This window comes from Carex rostrata, chromosome 1, assembly GCF_964058835.1.
Source record: "Carex rostrata chromosome 1, lpCarRost1.2, whole genome shotgun sequence".
Lineage (NCBI taxonomy): Eukaryota > Viridiplantae > Streptophyta > Magnoliopsida > Poales > Cyperaceae > Carex > Carex rostrata.
In genome coordinates this window covers 17,982,339-18,007,652 of record NC_135918.1, presented here as the reverse complement: position 1 = coordinate 18,007,652, position 25,314 = coordinate 17,982,339, and the positions used below count along the sequence as shown (strand labels likewise).

The window sequence follows — 25,314 nt, the reverse complement described above, 5'->3', positions numbered from 1 at the left end:
GGTTCAAAAGGGAACTTTCTCTTTTAGTAGTAACTTCACTCTCCCGCTTTACTCACCAAACGAACAACAATGGCAAATCTCAATCTCCCCAAGCGGCGATGCCTTGCTCCTCCATTTGACACCACCGCTGCCACCGCGACAACCTCTCTTGATCGCTTCCTCGAATCGGCTTTGGCCATGGAGGATTTCTCCATTCCGATCGGGCTCTCTTTGGAGCGCATCCTCGACTCCACCCCTCTCCAGTCCGATAAAGAGAGCATCCTCGACGGCGCCACTCGCCTCGCATCTGCTCTCATGGATGTTTCTACGCGATCCATGCGTAAACTTGCAACTGCTCATAATTTATCCGTTTGGCCCCTTACTGCTGATCTCACTATCAAGGTTTGAGTTACAAGTAAAAGTAAAAGTAAACTGTTACTGGTTACTTGTGTTGATTGATTACAGTTTTCTTACAATTTTGTTTAATTCCTTGTTGATGAAGGTGTTCTCGATGCTAGATACAGAGAGTGTTTGTTTTGCAGCGGCGACTTGTTCACTGTTCAGCAGATGTGCATCAGATTCTTTGTGCTATGCAAATATTGATCTGACAAGGAGTGTGGCTAAAGTGACCAATCCAATTGTCTCTACTATGATACAAAGAGCTGGGAAGAACCTCCAGTGAGGAGTTATTCTACCTTCATCTCTTTTGTTAAACTCTTTTTAAATGCCAGATTTTATTATACTTTCACAGTGGTACATCTCCTTATGAAATAAAGTTGATCAGAAATTGGAAAGTGCTCTGCCTATAGAGTGTGTAAATGTGAATAATTTGATTGATACTTTTTATTTCTATTTTAAGTTGATTAGGATATCTGATCTTTTATCTTTTTATTCATTCAAAATTAGGTCAATCAAGCTTGGTAGATTGCCCCAGGACAATAGCAGATTTGATAAATCTCCTCTTACAGGGTCTTGCCTTGCTGCTTTAGTGTCTGATGGAGGGGCTGCAGGGTATTCATCTTTGACATGATAAAGTTTAATCAGGATTAATGTTTCTTTTCATTTTTTTGCACTATGTGTAATTACTTGTTTTGTTTTCCTTTACATAATTAAAGGTTGCTATTACAAAAACTACATCTCCATAACCTTAAAATGAAAGATTACAACCCCTGCTTAGCATTGTCGGCATGCAAAAATCTCTATGAGCTGGAAATTATTGGAATGTAAGCTATCTCCCCCAAACCCCCCCTGCCATATTTTTCCTTTCTCCTTTTTGCGTAGAATGACTTTGTACTGGACTTGTTTTAACAGGGACGGTTGGTTGGAATTAATATTAACAGTCATATCCCAGAACTGTCATTCAATTGAGCGCCTGTGTCTTGAGGCCTTTGGAGAATGTATGTATTTACATTGCTTGTGATACCCATTTTATTATGATAATTTTATATGGTCTTTAAAAAAATCCACTTCATGGTTTTATCAGGCTTATACCATGTCGAGGGTCTGACAAAAAGCTGCCCTCTCCTTTCATCTTTGTCTCTTAGAGGATTCGGAATTGGGGATGATATATTGTCTAATCTGATTAAGGTAAACTAATTTTGTTTTCTTTCTTAAATTTGTATTATCTAAGTTGATTGCTACTAGGACCCACAAAAGAAAATTAAAGTGTGGTTACGTATAGTACATCCACATTTAATGTTTGGTGTTACAGGGAGCACAGGGTCTAAAATATTTGGATCTTTCAGGTTCAATCATTTTTTCAGGCAGCTTCTTAAGGTTTGATTTATTCAGATGTTTAGTGGTTACAAAGCTGTTTATTTCCTTTCTTAACTTCTTGCGAAATCAACGGAGCCCAAAATTTAACATCACTGACTGCAATCTTTAAAAAAATATTTATTTATTTAATAATGGTTTGTTTGAGTTTACTAAATAACAAATCGCGTTGAATGTAAATGAAAATTGTGGTACATATGAAGTACTACATACCTGGAGTTTGCCAAGCCTGAAACCATTTATAGTTTACTGATATTTTAAGGACTTACCTTATTAGTAGCAGACCAAGTGGGTCTTCCTTGAGTTAATGAAAATGATGACCTTATTGCATGTTTGTCAGTGTATTTTGTCTTTGTTTGCTTCTTTATGTTATTCTAATAAAAAATTCTGGTTTTTTAGAGACTTCGGTAAAGGTGGTGGTGCCAATTCTCTGGAATCCTTGATTCTACGTGATTGCATAAATCTTAGAGCAGTAAGTAGCACATAAGAAATAGATTAGATCCATGCCTACCCGTAAGGAAACTTGATATATCCTTTACTTGTGTACTGACAAGGAAACATCTTTTGAATATTCCTCTTGCTTATATAGTTTATGTTATATATCTTGCTTTACAGCAATTTCCCCCTTGCTTTATATGTGAGGTTTCACGTGGTTATGGCAAAAGTTTTTCAGTAAAAGAACAAAAAATTTATAATTGATCATTTTTATTTTCATTCTTAGAGAGAAGTTTCACTCTTTCTGTCAGCTGTTCTTTATGGAGATTGGAAACAACTAAGATATGTGGTAAGCCCCAATATGGCTGCAATTTAAATAAAAATGGCAATTATTATTATTATTACTAGGGGCTGTAAAAGGGTCCGGATCCCCTATAGTAACTCAAAATTTGAGTTTGAATTCACAGGACCCTTTTAATATTCGTGCAGATTTTGATTGAACTGTCCAGATCTAAACTCAAATTTTGAGTTACTTTAGGGGATCCAAATTCTCTATAAAAGGTGCTACAGCAATGTCACTTAGGACTTACCTCATATGTATGCATTGTGTGGCAGGTGCCTATGTTGGTTAACTCAAATACTCAATTATTCATTGTGTACTTGTATGAGAAATGCATTCCTTCATAACTTTACTGGACTGAAGCAAATTATTTTTTTGTTTTTGCCGCTTGATGCAATCTGACCTTTTGTGTGATCAGGATATATCGAACAGGAAGGGTCTTGTAGTTCCCCGTGGGTCTAGTGGGCCCCGTACACGATGGTAATCAAAATGCACTATCTATATATGAGTGGAATTGGGTTTCGTCCAAAGGGCTTTGGACAAAATCCAATCCAAAGCTGGGTCCAAACCGTTCGATTTGCTTTGAGATTCGTGCTAACGATATACAAATAAATAAATTTAAACGGCCCCGTAAATCTAAACCATTCATGAGAATTGTGATACTGATCGGACAGTTTAGACCTGGTTTTGGATTAAAAAAACCCCACCCATATGAGTATACAAGTATTATATAATGTTTTCTATTAGCCAATTGGAGTGATTATCCCTAATCTGGCCATAAATACCCCAATAAAAAATGATCGGTTGGGAAAGGACATTCCCTCCATATCTGTTACCCTTAACAGGTTAAAAGAACATTTAAGCAAAATATTATGAAATGCAAGCTGCTGTGTCTGGTCTTATCGTACATGTATTAGTATCAGATGCGTGCCTGAAATTCATAGGTATAGCGGATTATAAATGTTTACAAGTAATATTTGTTTGTTTGAGTGGCTTGTGCCTGATCTCTTAGCTATTCTTATTTCTCTCCTCTGCAGTGCGATAGAAGTATCACAGGTTTTACAGAGAAGACCTGACATCCGTTTAATAGCTGACTATCCTCCAGAAATGTAATGTATCTCTCTTTATACCATCCCTCCCGCCTATCACTTTTATGAGGAAGGGTTCCAATACCTCATCAATACCTTATATTGAATATTTCCGTTTTTAAAGTACAAACTATCGATCCGAACCGTTCAACATGATTTCCATACTAAAATATACTTAGTGATGAAATTTTATAATTTTTGGAATTTTTTTACTATTTTTTTAAATAGGCAGAAAATCACTATTTTTGAACGGTCCAGATACAGTATTTTGTACCCATCTTAAAAAATAGTAAAAAATTTGCAAAAATTACAAAATTTCATCCTCAAACATATTTTAGTATGAAAATTATGTTGAACGGTTCGGATCAACAATTTGGACTTTGAAAATAGAGATATACAATACGAGGTATGATGAGGTATTGGAACCCTCCACTTTTATAAGTCTCACATGATTTGCAATTTTCTTAGATGCTTCTATGGCGATTGCACGAATTCACCTTCACCTTCATCCGACACTGATTCAAGTTCATCTTCATGCGACACTCTCTCCTGTTCACTTGTCTATTCCAGTTCTTCCTCAGATGAGGAGGACAGCCATCTGATGGTTTAGTTTCTAGTAATGTGCTTAATTTGTTAAGTGTTTTATACTTTTTAAAATCTATACAATGAAGTGGCTTTCTTTAAGAAATGTACTTGGGAAATTGAAGTGCCTTGGGTGTTTATTTTTTATGTATCTACCTTGCAAGTGGCTATATATCTAGTCATGGAACGAAAAGAACAAGGTGTGAACCTAATTAGTTTAATAGATTATTATTTTTTTTAGATAAAAGTGGGATAACGAATCGATTTCTCATTGAAACCAACAATAGATTAGTTTACTATATGAGTGAGTCTATGGTACTATGCATATCACGGGTTGTTACCGTGTTACGGTTTTATATTCGAGTTTTCAAATCTTAACGGTCAATCCGAACCGTTCATCTTGTTCTTCATATTAATATGTATTTGGAGACCAAATTTTACATTTTTTGAAATTGTTTTACTATTTTTTTAGATATTTAGAAAATCACTTAATCTGAAAATTCTGGACCATCCAAAAACAGTGATTTTCAATAAATCTAAAAAAATATTAAAAAATTTTCAAAAAATGTAAAATTTGGTCTCCAAACACATTAATATGGAGAACAAGAACGGTTTGGATCGACCGTTAGGATTTAAAAACTCGAATATAGAGCCGTAGCACAGTAACAAATCGTAATATGCATAGTACCATAGACTCACTCTTACTATATTGTATTATTATGAATTTAAGCAATTTTGACTATGGACTGTATGGAGACGACAACAGTGTTTTTCGTGCACAAAAATGGAAGTATTGAAGTAGATAAATAAATGCACTAACGTTGCACGAATAGAATGACTGTAGAAGCAAAGTTTATCTTACTCTTCTATGTTTTTAATTCAAAACAAAAGTCAGTTCTCAGTGAACTTGATTAATGTCATTCCTCAGAGCACAATATTCTGATCCACTTTATTTAATTTTATTACAAAAGAAAAAACATTTTGATTCACCATACATAGTCTGCAGATACTCTTCAGAATACAAATATGAAAGTTACAAAATTTCGTGTTACGAGTCAGCTTAATGGGAACAAGAGCAGCCAGAAATAGCAGATGCAGCTTTATAGCTTCGTTCCCATTCGTCAGTGGCACTGGCCTCTGCATGTGGGACATGGCGTGGGTGTTTCTCTCTCTTGTCCCCCTTTATTTGTTTCAATGCATGCTTCAATGTTGGTACCAAAGCTTCCATGCACTCTGCAACCGCATTCGGGTTGCCGGGCATATTGATGATCTGAAACAAGTACCAAAAGCCATAAGAAACTATTCCACTAAACATATTATTGGTGGTAATAATAATAATAACCTTAGATGTGCTTACCAGTGTGGATCCTCGGATGCCAGCAGCAGCCCGTGAAAGCATTGCAAATGGTGTCACCTTTTCCAAAAACAACATTATATTATGAGAGCACAATTGCACGAATCTTAAAGAAAATTTTAAAAAATGCCTGATAGTATGAAATTTAAAAAAAAAAAAAAAAAAAACTAAACAGAATTTTCCTGCCCCTCCATTAATAAAAAAAGAATGTCAACCCTGAGAGAACTCACACAAAAGTTAATAAATATTGATCCTGATTAAGTATGAAATGATATTCATCAAGGTTAAGGTTGTTCATTCAACATATCAATGCAACTTAGAAGAATGGAAACTATTCATGAAGGTCAAAAGTATACCTTAAGACTCTCTTGAAGCATGACATAGACAAGGCCCGGTGTTTCTTTTTCTATAACCGCCTTAGTCGCTTCAGGGGTAACATCTCTCGGAGTAAATCCCGTTCCACCTACATGCCAAACAAAAGCAAAAATTTCGTTAGTTATAAAAAATATCAATAAAATAGAATAATTTAAGTACTGTTATTTTCACCACTGTGACAAAAATAATGAGAAATGCAAGAAACCTAAGGTTAAGATGAGATCAATTCTATCAACATCGCTCCAGTTTTTCAGTGCATCTTTTATTTTCTCTACTTCATCAGGTACAACAGCTTTTGCAACCACTTGTGCACCGCCGAGCTTTTCTGACAGAGAGCTTATAACAGAGAGTGCTCTTGGACCACTACAGTCAAAAGATAAAAAAAATAAACACATGACACACACATTCCACTTTATTTTTTGCAAAAACCCTCCAAAAACATAAAAATAAAATAAAAAATAATATAACAAACTGATGCAGGTACACTAAAAGGAAAATTCATGTGGGGATGATAGTGCATTTGAGTGCTAATCTTATGCAAACAAATGCAAAGAAGTCCCCTATTTAGTTTAGCATCGTATAAGTGACCCCTTTCAAGTTTTCTATCCAAAGAGGTGTATCAGGATGCATTTTTCAGATTTTTTTTAAATAACAACGTACATCTTTAAAAAAAAAAATTAAGTATGAACACAAACTCATTTGATGTAATTGCATACAACTTCAGATGAAGTATGCATAACTGGTTTCTGATACTTACCTCCTATCTGGTCCCGCACCAGAAGAAACAGTATCACTTACTGTAAGTATCGCCACTTTAACTTCTGATGATGTTGTAAATTTAGGGGTGACACCTGGTCCTGATTGTCTGACGGAGGTATCAATAGTGCTTTCAATGTGATACTGAGTGTCGACTTTATCAGAAAGGAGTATGGCTTCGACAGATGTGCCAGCTGGCAGTATTATCTGATTGGTTGCCTTGAGATTTAGCAAGGCATTGGCTGATTTCATGCTGAGAAGGCGGCTACTTGATTGTTTACCCGTGCTCTCGGCAACATAGCTACATAACAAAAGAGATTTATTAATACAAAGTACAAGCAAGGACTGGTTAGATGTGGCAGTGTCGTACCAACCTTATATTACCAAGAATTAAATCAGAAAATAATGTGATTTCATGTACATGAATTTCTTTTTCTTCCCTAAGATGAACAGAGAACTATGTGAAATAACTAAATCTTACCCAGGCCTACCGGTTCCGTCATCAAGTGCCCATTTTAATACTGCACGATGGTATTCTGGTCGGAAGGGATCGCCATTTATTGGATGTGCAATGCGTGCATGCACTCTACCAAAAAAAAAAAATTAAATAAACTATAAATGGGGTCAACAATACATAGAATGCCAATGGTTAATTTAAAGACCTTCATTTAAAGTTCAAACTCGGCCCATGACATCAGGACCTGATGAATTCCAAAAAAAAAAGGACATCCTGAAAAGGGTCAATTGGGTCAACAAGCCAGCATCCTAGCTAACAAACCTATTAGGTCAACTTTTGGGTCTCTATCACAACCAAACAGACTGACACGTACAAACAGAGATCCACAAATCAATAAGAGTGAGTCCATATGCATAGCACAGATTGGTCCGTACTATGAATCACTATTTCCGTTTTCAAAGTCCAAACAGTTGATCTCATGATCTCCATATGAAAATGTACTTGTAGATCAAATTTTACATTTTTTAGAATCTTTTACTATTTTTTTAGATAGGTAGAAATTAGTAAATCACTTGATCTTAAAATTCTAGACCATTCAAAAGTAGTTATATTCTACCTAACTAAAAAGATAGTAAATTTTTTTTAAAAATGTAAAATTTAGTCTGTAAGTACATTTTCATATGGAGATCATGTTGAACAGTTCAGATCAACTATTTGAACTTTGAAAACGAAGATATTGATCCATAGTACAAACCAATCCGCGCTATGCATAGTACAATAGCCTCACTCAATCAATATACTAAGTTTTAACCTTGGAAGCTGGGGATTCAACCATCCAGAGAGAAAGCGTATTGCAGGGATGACAAAAAGATCAAAGCACACCATACAACTGACGGGATTTCCTGGCAACCCAAATGTTAGAATTCTTTTGTTTCCTTCTTTCCCCTTTATCTCAGCAAATGTTAATGGCTTCCCCGGTTTCATCAAAACCTAAAACAAGGTCATTATATTTATAACTGGTAAAAATATGGTAACAGCACACAAAGCATGCTACTGGACAAAAAAAAAAAATAAAAAAATAAAATAAATAAATATATATATATATATAATAAATAGCACCAGAGCTCATGATGAATTTCCATTTTTTTACCTAGGTATTTGTTTGTTCATCCTGATATAGAGAGAAAATAAAAGTTGTTTGCAAGTTGCATCTAAAAACCATACTTGGGGAGGTTTTCCACATTCAAATAACCGCTAACATTTTTTTGGGATATTGTATATACACAATAATTAAATCAATGTGATGAACAGTTTCATCAAATATTAACAGTTTTGCCCTTGCATCTAATAAGCCTCTCTTCCCACAAGGGTTAGCCATAACACGGATGATGAATTCTAATCTACTGATACTCTTATTAAGCAAAAATGAGTGAGTTAATATGAAGTTTCAAAAGTACTTAATTCACCTTTTATAAAACACTGCTTAGCACACAAAATGGTTTAAATAAATAAATTATAAATAAAAGGTCACCTTTTCAAAGTAAATTGTGCCTCTTTTGGCTAAGCATGGCTTGACAAAATCCTTATCACCCATTGAAACACCTCCAGATGTAATGAGTATATCAATATTTGAACTAAAAGCCTTGTCGAAGACATTATATAGACTTTCTTCTTCATCCCTACAAATTCCCAAATCAACTGTTTTGCATTTTTGCTGAGTAGCAGCAGCCAGTAGCATTGGCCGGTTAGAATCACGAATCTGGCAAGTAATATAAAAGATGAATATTACATGCATTGCTAAAACAAGAGAATATTTAAAATTTGTGATACAATTATAAAATATGTGGTACAATAATATACAGATAGAAATTAACCAGCTTTTCCTCAGCAATTATGCAGAAAAGAACTCACAAAGAGGGACACTTGAGGCATATTTTAATCAAACACAGAACAGCTTTTCCTTCTTTAAGTATATTTATTACTAATAACTGTAACAATGAACCAACCTGACCCCATTTTAGGTTTTTTGTATGTGCCTCCGCTAGTTCATCTCCTGTAGAAAGCACTGCAACAGAAGGCCTGCGATAAACCTGTAATCAAACGGCTTAAATTAACTCTATATGTACACTATTAAAAAATTTATTGATATTTCTATGCAGTAAGTTATAATACCTTGACTGAAGTGAGTCCAACTGTTGCGAGCAGACCAATCTCTGCACAGTCAATTAACTCACTAGCCTTCAAAACTATAGAATCTTTCTCAATATCACATCCCTAAAAATACAAGTAGCAGTTTAGACATGAACGATATTTTCTCCTAATTTCCAAGTTATAAATGAACTGTATCCTTTGTATTATCGCATCAGACACCATCATAATATAAGCATAGGGAGAAAAGAAGGATAATTACGCCAATTACGCCTTACTTCCCTGTTTTTATTTGTTTTCTGGCTATTCTCCCTATTGATTTTCCCCTTAACTGAGTTAAATTGAGATCTAAGCCCAAAATGTTTAAACTACAGAAATAAATTCTATAAGCAATCCTTGATAAGTAAGTACCACGTTGCGAATATAATGCCCTTGTGTTACTCTGGTTAATATCTTCACCCTCTTTAACCCATCTGGGGTAGAGGTAACTTCTTCCGTATCCTCAACTTGCACCACTGCATCTGCTCCGTCAGGAATTGGCCCTGCAATTCATGCACAATCGAATAAGAAAAAAATTAACTTGAAAGGAGACATTTTTATTCTTGGAGAATTATAGAAGAGGGTTTGTTTTTCCCTACGAGGCACTAAACCTTTTCAATCTGAACTTATGCTCGATAAATTATTACATTTAAATGCAAGACATATATACAACAACAGTATAAATGGAATCCCACCTCCTGTTGTTACATAAGCAACGGTTCCAGGAGTAACTTTGAGAGGTGTAGCATCTGATCCTGCTCTTGATTCAAGTATTACTGGGTATTCACCGGGACCATCAGAGGCTACTACAGCATAACCATCCTGCAACAAATATACCATACCAATTGTCACATAATTAAAGTGGGTGTTCTATGTATAAATGGATTGGAGAAGGGACAGTGATACTCAAAAACAAAAACTAAACCTAGATATGAAAACTCAAATCTCAACTGGTAGCAACATTCTGGTATCCTGCTTAGATAGACAAGATTACAGCATTACTGCTACGCTCAAAGAGGCTTGCAACTTTTTATTAACACACTTTGAACTCAATTCAGCCACCAGTTGCGGTACCAACTGCACCGTACCAGTATCATCTAGTCCATGTGGTATCAGAGAGAGAGAGAGGAGGAGGTTGATCTACCTTGATGGAAGCGGGGAAGGGAGGGAGGGGCTCGAGAGCGAGAACATCCTCAGCCAAGACGTGTCCGAGCGCGTCGGAGAGCGACACGGCGACCGGGTCGAGGCGGTTCGCCACGCGCAGCACTGTTTGGAGCGCCTCTTCTACCGGAATCATCTCTGCTCCAACCCAAATGTCGCCGATTCCCTTTGTCCGGGTAAGGTTTTGTGGCTCAGTGGCTCGGAAAACAAGAGTCAAGAGAGTAAGGACTAGTTACAATACTTATAATAGGGGACCAATTTAAGATTCGTGCCAAATATTGAAACTGACGACTCAGATCTCACTGTACTCAGATTGCACAGGATCTGAATTCAAGAGTCAAGCAGCAGTTATTTACTTTGGAAGCAAGGCGGCTTTTCGCGCCTACCAGGGTTAGGGTCGGCTCTAAAACACACGACGAGTGAGAGTATTCCCTGCGGTACCGGACCGTGTAGAGTAGTCCAGCCAAACGATAAATATGGGATCCGATTAAAGATTCGTGTCAAAATAAAAATAGACACCTCAGATCTCATTCTACACGGTCAAGTACCGCGTTGGATCTGCATTCCAAACTGGCAGGTGGTCCGTGACTCCGTGTAATATAAATTGATTTAATTTAATTAATTTTTTAATACAACAGTCAAAACCTGATAGTTAATTAAAATTAATTTAATCGTTGATTGCTTTCAGAATATTCAGGAATCAGGGCAGGTAAAGAAAGCATTAATGCGTTTTTAAGTCTGACGTGGGTCACGTGGCTTCCTTGCCAGAACAATGAGTAAAATATAAAGTAAAAAATTGTCACGAGCACACTAAATTTGGCGCATACAAATGTTTTGTTCGGTCTTGGAACAGGGCCGGTTATTGTTAAATGGGCCAAGACGGTCCGTGAACAGGGATGCAGCCCGTTTGTCAATCAGCAGGCATAGAAGAAAGAAGAATCCACTTCGTTTTCGGATAGAAATTGGATGTAAAACAATATTGAAGAAGCTGATGAATTTCTTGAGTAACTCACAAAATATGAATATAAGCATTTTTATATTTCATGTATGAAGAAATATAGTCATGAAATACATGGACAAAAATGAAAGGCAATAAAAAGGAAATTAACCTACGCCCATCATCACTGTTTGAATTCATAACCAGGTCACAGTAAGATATTCAAACTGTGCTCACTGGTAAGGGCTGCTAATTGGTCAGCGGGCATAATGTTCAGTTCATGTTCAATTTAGTTTTTATCGGTGGATCGAATCTAAACAGGGCCTGAACAAAGTTCGGTTATGTTCATTTAGCAGCCTGTTTGAGAAGCCTGTTTAGGCAGGTTTTGAGCAGCCCGTTTGAGCAGGTTTTGAACAGATCTCACTCACTGACACAGTGGTAAGCTACCATTAACCACAGCAAATAAGCCCAATAAATCATAGTTCAACGTCTCATGGATTAGTTTATTGACAAGCAGTAGATCATGTTTATGTCTCATGGATTAGACTAAATCCATGATCTGAATAACAAGAAGATCTGACAACACAAATACTTACCAGCACTCAATCAAGCCTGATCTGAATTCTGAGCCAAGTCATCTTACTAGAAGCTCGAAAATATTTTTGAAGTCAATAAAACTAACCTGACATGACACATACCTTGCAACCAAATCTGACATGCCCCTAAGCCATAAAATGACCGTAACTGAAAAATCCATCCATTCTGATATTACAAAAAGAGCTTGATTTCTGCAACTCTGTTGTTGCAGAAATAACATACAATCTGAATCCAATCTGACCTGCATCGATCCCAAAAGATAATAGTCACCAGAAGAACATCATACAATCTGACCACCACCTAAGGATCATACAAATACAAGAGACAAAATTGATCTAGCCCAAAGTTGACCCTAACACTATGACCTAGTTAGTCAATGAAATCAGCATGTTTGGTTCTTTGAATCAAAATTGGCTACCAACTAATGATGTGATGCATCCTGGTATATAATTCATGTACAAGTGATTGCACAAGTAACACAAAATAGTAATAATAACTGAAACTCGATACATCATTATTTGATCAGCTCCTAATGTCAAAGCAGCATATGCCACAAAAGCATTTCCAAAATCACCGATTTCTCCAAAAAGCTATTGCTTATTTTTGAAACAAAATTCTAACAGGAAAGAAAAGAAAAAGAAAAGATGATTGTTCAATCGTCCTTTAGAATGGTATCAGTGTGATGGGATTGGAACTCAGATTGAGATTGTGACTGGGAATGTGCAGCTGCTTCTGCTGCTGCTGCTTGGTCTTCTTCACGGAGGATCTTCTCCATGTCGTTGAGCCTTGTTCGCACCACACTCCCTATCAGAACTGTCATCCCCAATCAATTAGAAAGGAAAGGAAAGGAAAGATGCTTAATTAGAAATGAAAGAGAGAGAGAGGTGAAAACTGACTAGCGGCAGTGCCGAAGGTCCAAACCCAGAGGATCTTCAGACCAGGGCCCTTCTCGCTCCACCGAGTCACCATCACGCAGCCGCACTTTCTCTCTTTCTCTTTCTCTTTCTCTTTCTCTCTCGCAGTCGAGCTTCCAGTTCGGATTTGCCAGATTACGGGTCGGATCTGTTTAAGGGATCGGTTCGGTGTTTGATAGGAAGAAGATTTGACCGGGCTTGACCATGCCAGTGCAGGTCCATTAAATGGATCCATGGGCCTCGGCCCAAAATCTTAGGCAACGCCTCTTGTAAGTAAACAATCCAATTTCTCTCTGGATTCAGAATTTGGATGGATGGGAAAAATTATGCGGTGTTTATTCCGGTGCTGTGGGGAACGGAATATTACATGACACAGCACATTACCTGATCAAGTGACTAGTTTAATATTATAATTTCTTTTCGTAATTTTTCAATAAATTTATATATTTTTTTTATATATTTTTTGATTTTTTTTTCTTTCAACAAACTTGAAACTAATTAAACATGATCAAAATTGACTACTACGATCAGTCACGACGTGAGTAACGTGTCATGATCATTTTTTCACAATATCATCAACATACGATAGGATACATAACTACTTAATTTGATCACAACACAATACAACGCGACTAATCACAGCCTAATATGTTTATTGGAGATATATTGTAATGAGATTTTCTGATCGTGTGATCTAACATGAACTGTTCTGATAAGATTTCGTCGAGTAAAAACTCTTTTCAAAGTTAAAAAATCTTCTAAATCTTTCGTGAATGGAATCAATTAACTCTATTTATTTTCAAATTTTATATAATTATATATAAATTTGTATAAAATTTAAAATAAAATGTTATAAATACTATAAAATAAACAATTGAACCTCACTATATGTTAAAAGTTTCCGTAACTTAAAAGTCTAACTCCGCTTTAGATTAAGTGATCATTAAAGTATACTCAGATAAAGATGCTGAATAGACAAGTACGGGAGAAGATAAGGATCAGGTCCCCCTTACCCAGTGAGGAAAATTTGGTTATTTGCCACTCCAAAACTTTCAAATTTGAAAAATGTCATCGGAAAATTTGAAATTGTAATAATGTCACTCTAAACTTTATTAATTTTTAATTTTTCACTCCAAATAATTAATGACTAAAAGACTCTCAGGCTCTTCCTCTCCTCTCCTCGCCTGATACAGTGCCACTCTTCAGTTGAATGTTTGATCAAATCCATCATGTGCAACTTTTCATAAATATGCATATGGATCAGATATTATATATTCTGTGTGGTAGCAAATATATAATTTTTTTTCTTGGTGATTTCAGTAATAATGAAGTTTTACTTTCTTCTGTAGCCACCATTAGTCAGAACTACTGTAAGGTGAAGAAGCCAATGCTTTGGAAATCAAAGTCACCATGAATTGGAGGAAATAATGGGCACGCACTATTTGTTAGAAACTTTGAGACCATGTCTCCTCCCTCCCCACTTACATGTTTGGTTAGAAACATCTTAAATTATTGGCCGACAAAACAAAAGTGAAGTCACTGTAATAATGGCCACTGTCAGCATTTTCAAAGTTACCCACTCGTCAGGCGAGGAGAGGAGAGGAGAGGAAGAGATCGAGTCTATGGAGAGGAAGAGTCGGAGGGTATTTTAGTCATTAATTATTTAGAGTGACAAAATTAAAAATTAATGAAGTTTAAAGTGGCATTATTACAATTTCAAATTTCCGATAAGATTATACGAATAGAGATGCATGGAAATTGTGTTTGGTCAAATTTGTTAGAAAGCGAAGAAATAAAAACAGACAGGAGATGAGTAGCTTTCCAGCACTATTATTCAAATAGGGATTCAAATCATTGCCCATATCTTGGTTCATATGATCATATCATACTTTTAAAGATATGTCTAATTACTTAATAGATCCACATATTTGTTAATAGTACATAATTTAAAATGCTCTTTTGCTGTCTAATTTTATTAAATTTCTAGATATTTTCAGATTCTACAATTATTAATTAAACATTAATAATATTTATTTAATTTTTAGAAGATATGAGCTAGGTAGTAATATAATAAATTTAAAATTATTATTTTAGTTCATATCTGAAAGTTGACTTACAAAATATAAACTCAAATCTTTTTCACGTGGTAATTTTATGGCTGATTATTTTATGTAATTACATTCACACCAAACCTCACCTTTATTATTTTCCAGCAAAGCCCATGTTTTTTGTTCTGTCGCCTGTTTCAAGTTCAAACCCAGCTAATCAGCATTACGGAAAAATGATATGCATCTCCGAATTTCAACTCTACCATTTAATTTGAAAATGATCCCAAATGCTAAATCAATATCTTTCCAATGAAAATATTATTTGGGAGAATTTCACATATACCTCTCAAAAATTTCGAAATTATGTATTTTTTTTCCCCTCTTAAATTCATAATATTCCTCTAAATTTCAAGAAGTCACAAATTTACTTAATTGTTTGACTTTTCTATTAAAACTTGTTCAAAATTTATAAAGTTTTCAGTTAACCCTTTATTAAAAAATGAAAATATATAATTGGTTAATTTTCGAGGGCAAAGTAGTTCATTTTCTTACTTATGATGCATACACAGACATTTATGCTTACGCTTGTGTGCATGTCGGATGTAAGAAAATGAACCATTTACACTCACAGTCATAGTCGACCAATTAGAATGCTGACATTTCTCTTAACATGCTTCATTTTTTTATTTTTTCAATAATAGGTAATTTAAAATGAGTTTTAAAAGAAAAAAAAATTGGATAAATTTGTAAATTTTTCAAATTTAGGAGGCTAAATATGATATTATGAACTTTAGAGGAGAAATATGTAATTTTGAGAATTTTGAGGGGCATACATGAACTTCTCTCTATTTTTTAAAAATCTAAAATCCATAACGTGGAAAATGTTGAATGAGACAACTAGACAAGATAAACTGAAAAGAATCAAGAGGTAGCATCAATGTACAGTTGTACAGTGTACACACGTTGCACATTACAATCTCTAAAATCATTGGCCACTACTACTTGCCAGTTGCCACAAACGCGAAGCAAACAGAGAATATCCTTCAACGGTCAAAAGTTATAAGCTGTGTGCATGTTTACATTTTCTTTATTATATATATATTTTTTTTAATTCTGGTCCAAGTTTGATTGTCGGTTCCTATACTCAACTTAGATATCACAAGTCATAACTAAATTTCTTATCTTATATATTGATCCAAACTGGCAGCTTGCAGTGGTACCATTTTCTTCTTTTGACCTTTTCTTTTTCTTTCTTCTCTATTTTTTTATAGAATTAAAATAGGTTAGGCTAGCAAGCTATTTTGACCGTTTCTAAATCTCCAGCTTATAAACAACAGAAAAAAATACAATACTTTATGCAACGCATCTTTTATTTATAAATGAATTAAAAGATACTGTGATGAGGTATGCATCCATGTTTTGGGATCCAAATTTGCTTGTTTTCTTAGCACTCTTCTTCTCTTTCATCTTAATCATTCATAATTCATCACACGGCTTCAATTACTTCTTTTTTTTATATCAATTTAATCTATTGAAACGATTCAGATCGATGTAATTGAAGCCGTGCTTAGGATTTAGGATTTAGGGTCAAGTACAATAGAAGACATTTGCTAATATCCAATTTAAACAAGAGGAGGCCTCCAATGTCTCATTGCTTTCATGCTCTAATCATAATCATATTTCACATATTTATCTCCAATTTTAAAGTCCAAATAGATAACCTGAACCGCTCAATATAATATCCACATTAATATGTTATAATAAAAAATTTTCAAAAAATATAAAATTTGATCTCCAAACACATTTTAATGTGGATATCATGTTGAGTGATTTAGATCCTTTGTTTGAACTTTAAAATTGAAGATAAAACTATGAGATATGATGGGGGCATAAAACAATGGAACATTTGAGCCCTCCACTTTAAACAAATGAAGTTATTGCATGTAACGCCTTTAATTGTTTTTAGTTGGTTTCTTGTAATTAACCTAACTGAGATCAAATAAGAAATAGAATTTTCAATATCATATTCTAACCTCATGCCAAAAAAAAAAAAATCATCACATTCTATCAAACAATGAGAAATGTTACAATTAGTTTCTCCAAATAAGCACGATCACTGAATAGAGGAGCAAATATTAACTTGGAAACACAACATTATCCAAACAAGTACCATCACTAAAAAAAAGGAAAAAAAAAAAAAAAAAAACAGAAGAGGGAAACACTTTGAAACCCTACTTGAGCAGAAAGCTATAAACACAATCAAATGCACAAGCACACAATGCCACCTATTTATTATGTATTAACAACAACATAACCATTTGATTATCTAGCCGTAACCCCTGATTCACTAGATGATGTCGATTCTTCCTTCTTCGGATCCTTCTCCTCTGTTATATCCAAGCTATATTCACTTCCCGAGGCATAAACCCCGGCTGTCAGGCCAGGAATAAACAGTTCATGATTCTCCAACTCCTCGAGCTTCTCCCTCGACTCCCCTTTCAACAATCCGACTACTTCTTGCATTGTTGGCCTCTTCTCGGGCCCGCTTTGCACACACACAAGCCCAACAAGCACGACCCGCTTCACCTCAGCCTCCACAATATCACCCTTCAGTCTAACATCTACTATTTCCTTAAATTTGTTCTCTTTAGCCAGTGGTAAAACCCAGTCAGTAATTACTCTTTTTGTGGTTGGGTTTACCCTCTCTATGGGTCTTTTACCGGTTACTAACACTAAGAGAAATATACCGAAACTATACACGTCACAGCTTTCAGAAGCCTTGCCAAACATGGCATACTCCGGTGCGAGATAGCCTAGAGTGCCTTTTACTCTTGTTGTGACATGGGTTGCTCCATCGGGCATTAGCTTGGCAAACCCAAAATCTGCAACCCGAGCACCGAATTCGACATCAAGAAGTATATTGCTCCCTTTTATGTCTCGGTGGATTATGTGCGTGGTTGCGTGGTTGTGCAGATAGCTATAATTATAGAACAGATGCAGCAAAATCAATTACAAGCTATAATACAATAGTCAATCCGAACCGCTCAGCATGATCAGCATATTAAAATATGCTTGAACACTAAATTATATATTTTTCTAAATTCTTTACTATTTTTTTGGATAAGTACAAAATTATAATTTTGGATGGTCCAGAATCTTTTGAAAAACAGTGATTTCCAAAAAATATAAAATCTTCTGTAAATAATTTCCAAAAAAATATAAAATTTGGTCTCCAAGCACATTTTAATATGAAAATCATATTGAATGGTTCGGATCAACTGTTTAGATTTTGAAAATGAAGATGTGAGGCACAAATGAGTCATTTGAACCCTCCTCATAGAAGAAATATATCACATGCAGGTAAAGGGTTAAAATAAAAACCCATTATACTTGTAATGAACCGTACCAGTACATGCCAGTATAAGCAAAAACTAGACTTACGCAATCCCCTCTGCTGCCCCAATGGCAATGTTCATCCTTCTTCCCCAATCAAGTTGGCATTCGGCCGCATGCTGCCCATGGAGATGTGATGTCACACTCAAATTTGGCATGTAGTCATATACAATCAGCCGTTCTTGGCCTTCGGCACAGTACCCACGCAAAGTGAGCAGGTTCTTGTGGCGGACCTGTCAGAATAAATGCATCAGTATGTGGTCTAGGTACACCATGTCTATCCATTGCATGTTTCTAGTTCTTGTTGGATTTTTTTTTTTTTTTACCTTGGCAAGGACCTCAATCTCGGCTGAGAACTCCATTTCTGCTTTGCTGCTCCAGTTTTTTAGCCTCTTCACAGCAATCTAGAGATACGAAAATTAATTAAGTCACAAGTTATAGTAAAGTATCCCAGACATTGTTTTTTAAATCCAATATACTAAAAAAAAAAAAAAAATTTGAGCCCTGGACAAGGATGTAACGAAGTTGTAGGCACCAATTATGAAAGATAAAGGAGTTTCTTAAAATCAGGTTTTATGGTACAAAAATCATGAAATAAATTCAAGGCGTGAATGTCAACTTGCATGGCATTTTTTTTCACGTAACTATCAACACATATATATACAAATTAGAAAGTTCAATACAAAAAAGGACATGTAACTAACTAAATATCATAAGGAAAAGCTGTGCCAGGAAGGTTACAGCTGTCTTGTTGACCTTAATTTTGAAAATCAACAGCAATACCTTTGTATTTGCTTAATTACTATTATTGCAATTAATCTACAAGGCTATATTTTACATGCAGTAACTGCCAATTGTAAAATGCCAAAATTTAAGTGGCTAACTAAAAAATCACAAAATTTGGGTAACTGATTGCAATTTCCCTATAGTTATAGTGTGGAATTTAAGTGCCCCAAAAGCTAGTTGAAGTGATAAGAACCATTAAAGTCATTTTCAAGAGCAAAGAGACAAAATCATTTTCTTAAAGAAAGTTCAAACTTCAAACCCTTTTTGGCCCAATGACAGCGCAATTTGGAAATGGAATATCTATAAAGATTTTTATATAATAGGATAAGGCTCAATTTAACGCCTGTGTTGCATGTACTAATTCTCATACTATGCACTTTTTTTAACCTAACATAAGCCAAAAAGTCAATAAATGAACCCAAAACAAAACTTTACTTTATACATTCATTCTTTAGAGAGCTTCAATTTTGCAATTTTGGAACAAAAAAAATTAAGCACTACTTTTTTTTTATCTACTATTAAACAGTTAATTCAACAAAATATGAAAAAGTCAGCAAAAACTTTTATTTTACCAAAGTGAATTCTTTTCCGTGATCAAGGGAATGGTGGGGTTCATCTCATATGGAAATTTTTTTGGCCGAGTACATAATGGTTCACTACAAGAGTAAAACTTAAAACTATACATCTCCAGTTTGCACTGGTACCAAATCTGACAGTACCAAAACTGGTATCAAGTTGTTGTTTTTTTCTTTTCTTTTTCTTTTTTGAGACAACTTGGTTTCTAACCACAATTAAGCATTAAATAATGCAAGAGGAAACAAGAGAAAATTTGTAACTGGTACGATGAACGATTGTCTGGTACGGAAAGATACTGACCTGAGAACCATCCCAAAGCTGGCCCCAGTAGACACTACCAAATCCTCCTTCGCCGAGTTTATTGTCATAATTGAAATTATTTGTTGCTGCTTGCAATTCCTTGAGAGCGAAAACTCGCCATGCATCTGATTTCTTTTTCTTCTTTCCTGGTTGTAACCTGACACATATATATTCAATTCTTTCCAAATGTGAATTCACCGCATAAAATGTTCAAATTTGTAATAATCAAATTCAATCAAAAGAGGAATGGAAGGACTTACGCATCATTCTTACAACAGGAGCACACAGGCATCTCTAGATTCTCTTTGTTGGTGTCTCCGCCTTGGGCTTCTTCTCTTTCAAATTTCAACGCTTGTTTTTTTTTCTTCTTCTTCTTCCTCCTCTTGTTTACAAGAGATTTATTCTTCTTCTTGTTTTGCTAATTATTTAAATGAAAGGAGAGAATGGATTGGCCATGAAAGAGAAGAGAAGACTTAACCAGAGAGAGAGAGAGAGAGAGAGATTTTGAAGCCGTCAGTACGGATCCGACTCTGCTGCTTTTTGACATGGGAATTCGTATAACCTAAGGTAACAGAATATTTCTGTTTGAATCTGGACCTTCTAATCAGACTCCACACGACTTTTGAAGTATTTTTATACGTTGGATTGGACCGAATTCCTATCGAACGGTTGTGATCCAAACAGAAACATTCTGTTACCTTAGAGGATTTGGATTCATGACAGAGAACTGTTCCCATATATATATTTAAATTCAAGAAAAGTACGACCCTTTTTATCGCTTTGAAGTAAGAGCTCCCTCGTTTCAAAATTGAAGGCTATTTTCTGTTTAGTCCTCGTAATATCTAACTATTTTTCTTTCCATCCTCAGATATAAACCAACGAAATTGAAGTCCGCCGCGTCTCTGTCGTAACAGAATATTTGAGTTTAGATCCAGACCGTCCGATCAGAATCCGGGTCAAAGCAGATCGGACGGTCGGGATCTGAACTCAAAATTTCAGGTACCTCAGGTGATATGAAATCGGAAATAAATGCACGACCCAGTTGCTTTTTTGTTTTGTTTTGTTTTGTTTTTTGTTTTCTTACACTTGTTTTATGATGATTCTGTACACGGACAGTTCACATTTAATATTGAATTTAAATTCCAGTTATGGTTCGTTCGACACTTTTGAGTAGAACTAGGATGTTTTAAGTTCATCAAACTGTTTGGTGAGCTTAACTTTAAAACTCTTCAAATTGATTTCAAATAACAAATCTAAATCGTTGGAATCCGCCTATTTTGCATGTGATGTGTCTACATGTGAAATTTTTAAACATTCGAATTAGTTTAATCTAAAGTAAATCTGTCAAAATTAAAAGGTTAATAAATTAATTTTAGTACATTTATTTTTTGAACGTTTTTTTGCCGCTTGACTTTATACTAAATTAATTCGAATGTTTAAAAATTTCACATTTAGACGCATCACACATAGACGAGTTTCAACAATTTGAATTCATCATTTAAAATCAATTTGATGAATTTTAAAATTAAGCTCACCAAATACTTTGTTGAACTTAAAACACCCTAGTTATGCTCGACACTTTTTGTTTTTATCGCTCTGAAGTAAGAGCTTCCCGTTTCAAAATTTGAGTAGTTTAAGAGGTTTTTTTACTGTTTAACCCCCGTAATATATAAATATGTTCTTCTGGTCCTGAGATATAAACCATCTTTTTAATGCACATCCTAATTGTTTTTTTTTTCTTCATCATGATTCTGTACACGAACTATTTTTGTATATCCGGAATTTAAAAATATTATCAATAATTTATTTAATTTTTGTTGTATATCCGAAATTAATGCACGTCCCAGTTGACTTATGAACGCATATATAGTTTTCCTAAAAAATTTAAACTAAAGATATTGTTGTCAAAAGATTTTAAAAAATCTGAGATAGACAAAAAAAAAAAAAATCGGTTCAAAATGAATCAAACCCAGTTCGGTTCGAAATTGGTTTGAATCAAACTCGAACTGAGTGTGACTCGGTTCAAAGCTCTTCTTTTTAGTTCTAAACTGCTTTAATTTCAAATCAGTTTGGTTTGAAACTAGTTCGAATCGCACCGAATCAAACTCAAACTCTTCTTTTCAGTTCAAATTAAACCCTGCTTCAATTTAGAACCAGTTCGCTTCGAAATTGATTCGAACTCGAACTAGGTTAAGTTAGATTCGTTTGCAGCCCTGTAACACAAACTATTTTTGTATATCCGGGATTTAAAAAATTATCAATAATTTATTAAAAAAAATTGTATATCCGGAATTAATGCACGTCCCAATTGACTTATGAACGCATATATAGTTTTCCTAAAAAAAATTTAAACTGAAGATATTGTCAAAAAAATATTTAAAAATCTGAGATAGACAAAAAAAAAATCCCTCAATACATGATTCCAAGTACTTTTTCTATAAACTTTGATTAAAATAAAAAAAAAGAGAGAAGATGATTATCATTTTTATGAATCAACTTAGAATTATACCTTTGGTATGAATATTATATTTCTAAATAATTTTTTTTTTCTTCTAACACTTTTTTAATAAATATATTACTCCGCTTAAATGTGATAGCCGAATATAATATGTAGAAATGTCTTTTAATAATGTAAGATAAGAAAAGAAGAAAAAAAGCTATGTAGACTTTTAATAATGTAAGATAAGAAACGCTATTTTATCCTTCAAACTTCTTTTCAATTACCATTCTCTTATTATACTTTTTAACTGTCATTTTTCTAGTATTATCTCCTATTTTGCTAATTAATACCTCAGATATGAGCGATTTATATAATATTATAATTAAGAAGATGCATATCAACAAATGAAAATGTAATTAAGCATAATGCCATGACAAATAGTAAAAGAGATAATGACATGATAATTATTTTGTTTTGCAAGAGATTATATTAAAGGAAAAATTGATAAATGTCAACCACAAGATCGGCACAAAACAATTTTAATAGAAATGGAAACATTATAAATTTAAATTATAATAATAATTTAATAGAAAAAAGTAATAAATTTGATAAATTTATGCTTTTTTTGAAATTTAATTAGAAGAGTAAATATTATACTATGAATTTTAAAAGAAAAAAAAATGTGGTTTTGAAAATTTTGAAAAATATACATGAAAAAAAATAGTCGTAACTGAGTGTATATATAAAAGAGGAAATAAGCCAACAATATAATGTACAAAATATTTCTATCACATATTATTTTTGAATATTTATTTCTCCTTGAAGGAACAACAAAGTGTGTACTTTTTATAGTAGCCATTGTAATATAAAATTATATGATGGTTGTTTATAAGAAATATTATTTTAGAGTTTGAAAATGTCATAATCTAGATCCTCTGTTATGTTTGCTTAACATATTTTTCATACTGAGTCATAGCCTCATAGGTAATCAATTTAGACTTTACAGCTTGAGACAGTTTGGTACATGCATCTCTATTTAATACAAGGAAACTAAGAGCACAAAATAGGCTCCTTGATGTATACTAGACATTTGCTAACGGGTTACCCGTGACCCGTTCCGGGTTACCCGTTACGGGTAACGGGTAGGACGGGTAAAGGGGTAGGTCGGGTACGGGTAAAACCCGTAACGGGTAGACGGGTAATTTTTTCAAAACCTCTATCCGGTCCGTTTATTACCCGTACCCATTGCGGGTTGACGGGTACGGGTACCGCGGGTACGGATCCGGTCCGCCCGGTTTTTTTTTTTTTTTTTTTTTTTTTTTTTTTTTTTTTTCTGTTTTTTCCCTTTTTTTTCTGTTTTTTTCAAAAAAATTCAAATTTTTTTGAAGTGAAACGGGTCGGGTACGGGTATGCGGGTAGATGGGTACGGGTAACGGGTACGGGTATGCGGGTAGATGGGTACGGGTAGGCGGGTACGGGTAGACGGGTAGACGGGTACGGGTATAACGGGTTTTTTTTCAAATTAGGTTGTCCGGTCCGTTTATTACCCGTACCCGTCTACCCGTCTACCCGTTTGTACCCGGGCAACGGGTATGGGTACCACGGGTAACGGGTACGGGCCGGGCAAAACGGGTTCTACCCGTTCCGGGTTTAGCAAATGCCTAATGTATACTAGTGTAGAAAAAGAGAAACGGTGTCCAACCCGTAAACATAGAACGCGTTCAAAGACAATAATAGAAAATAGAAAAAAAGAACCATATTAATAAGATTCGTGAATTATTCGGATTTGAGATGTTGGTGAATCAATCCATGTATTATTCGTGAATTTTACATATATTTTTTCAAATTTTCTGAATTATTTGCAATTTTCTTATTTTTGCTCTATTAATCTAGATCCTCTATTAATTAAGTTTGCCTAACATATTTTTTATACAGAGTCATAGCCTCATAGGTAATCAATTTATACTTTAAAGCTTGGGACATAGTTTGGTACATGCATCTCTATTTAGTACAAGGAAACCAATAGCACAAAATAGGCTCCTTGATGTATACTAGTGTAGAAAAAGAGAAACGGTGCCCAACCCGTAAACATAGAACGCGTTCAGAGATAATAATACAAAATAGGAAAAAAAATCATATTAATAAGATTGGTCAATTATTCGGATTTGAGATGTTGGTGAATCAATCCACGTATTATTCGTGAATTTTACATATTTTTTCCAAATTATTTGCAATTTTTTTTTATTTTTGCTCTATTAATCTAGATCCTCTATTAATTAAGTTTGCCTAACATATTTTTCATACAGAGTCATAGCCTTATAGGTAATCAATTTAGACTTTAGAGCTTGGGACATAGTTTGGTACATGCATCTCTATTTAATACATTAAATAGGAAACCAAGAGCACAAAATAGGCTCCTTGTTGTATATTTGTGTAGAAAAAGAGAAACGGTGGCCAACTCGTAAACATAGAACGCGTTCAGAGATAATAATACAAAACAGGATGATAGAACCATATTAATAAGATTCGTGAATTATTCGGATTTGAGATGTTGATGAATCATTTTGCGTATTATTCGTGAATTATTTGCAAACTTTATGAAATTTTCTTCAATTTTACGATTTATTTGCAATTTTTTACTTTTGCTCTCTGGTGGGATTAAGATCTCCGGTACGAATTCAGTGTGTAATTTCAAATTATTCTTACAAAATGGGCAGGAATGCACCACACGAATAACCACAGAGGATCCGGACACAGCACAGAAGTAAATCCTGAGCGGACTTCAGGATTTTCTGTGGCATAATTAATGTGAGAAGAAAAGAAAAGAGTCTATGCA

The 25,314-nt window shown here is 34.5% G+C and overlaps 3 protein-coding genes across 3 annotated transcripts; 1 reads left to right on the top strand and 2 right to left on the bottom strand.

Annotated features, from left to right (window-relative positions):
- Positions 1–39: 39 nt before the first annotated feature.
- On the top strand, positions 40–4,444 carry LOC144562020 (F-box protein At4g02760-like). Its single transcript, XM_078311148.1, has 12 exons — positions 40–381; positions 482–657; positions 886–990; positions 1,095–1,202; positions 1,291–1,376; positions 1,463–1,566; positions 1,691–1,755; positions 2,152–2,224; positions 2,474–2,536; positions 2,946–3,007; positions 3,565–3,636; positions 4,084–4,444. The coding sequence occupies exons 1-12, from the start codon at positions 70–72 to the stop codon at positions 4,223–4,225; spliced, it is 1,368 nt and encodes a 455-aa protein (XP_078167274.1). The 5' UTR covers positions 40–69; the 3' UTR covers positions 4,226–4,444.
- A 684-nt stretch (positions 4,445–5,128) lies between these two features.
- On the bottom strand, positions 5,129–10,704 carry B73 (molybdopterin biosynthesis CNX1 protein / molybdenum cofactor biosynthesis enzyme CNX1 (CNX1)). The gene is made up of 13 exons (XM_078311270.1): positions 10,471–10,704; positions 10,022–10,148; positions 9,699–9,829; positions 9,312–9,413; positions 9,146–9,229; positions 8,671–8,898; positions 7,951–8,129; positions 7,164–7,268; positions 6,684–6,983; positions 6,132–6,289; positions 5,908–6,014; positions 5,555–5,611; positions 5,129–5,467 (listed from the first exon to the last, which is right to left on the bottom strand). The coding sequence occupies exons 1-13, from the start codon at positions 10,621–10,623 to the stop codon at positions 5,258–5,260; spliced, it is 1,941 nt and encodes a 646-aa protein (XP_078167396.1). The 5' UTR covers positions 10,624–10,704; the 3' UTR covers positions 5,129–5,257.
- Positions 10,705–17,127: 6,423 nt separating this feature from the next.
- LOC144562074 (PTI1-like tyrosine-protein kinase At3g15890) lies at positions 17,128–20,517 on the bottom strand. The gene is made up of 5 exons (XM_078311213.1): positions 20,299–20,517; positions 20,039–20,195; positions 18,703–18,780; positions 18,425–18,609; positions 17,128–17,960 (listed from the first exon to the last, which is right to left on the bottom strand). The coding sequence occupies exons 1-5, from the start codon at positions 20,328–20,330 to the stop codon at positions 17,306–17,308; spliced, it is 1,107 nt and encodes a 368-aa protein (XP_078167339.1). The 5' UTR covers positions 20,331–20,517; the 3' UTR covers positions 17,128–17,305.
- Between the last annotated feature and the right edge of the window lie 4,797 nt (positions 20,518–25,314).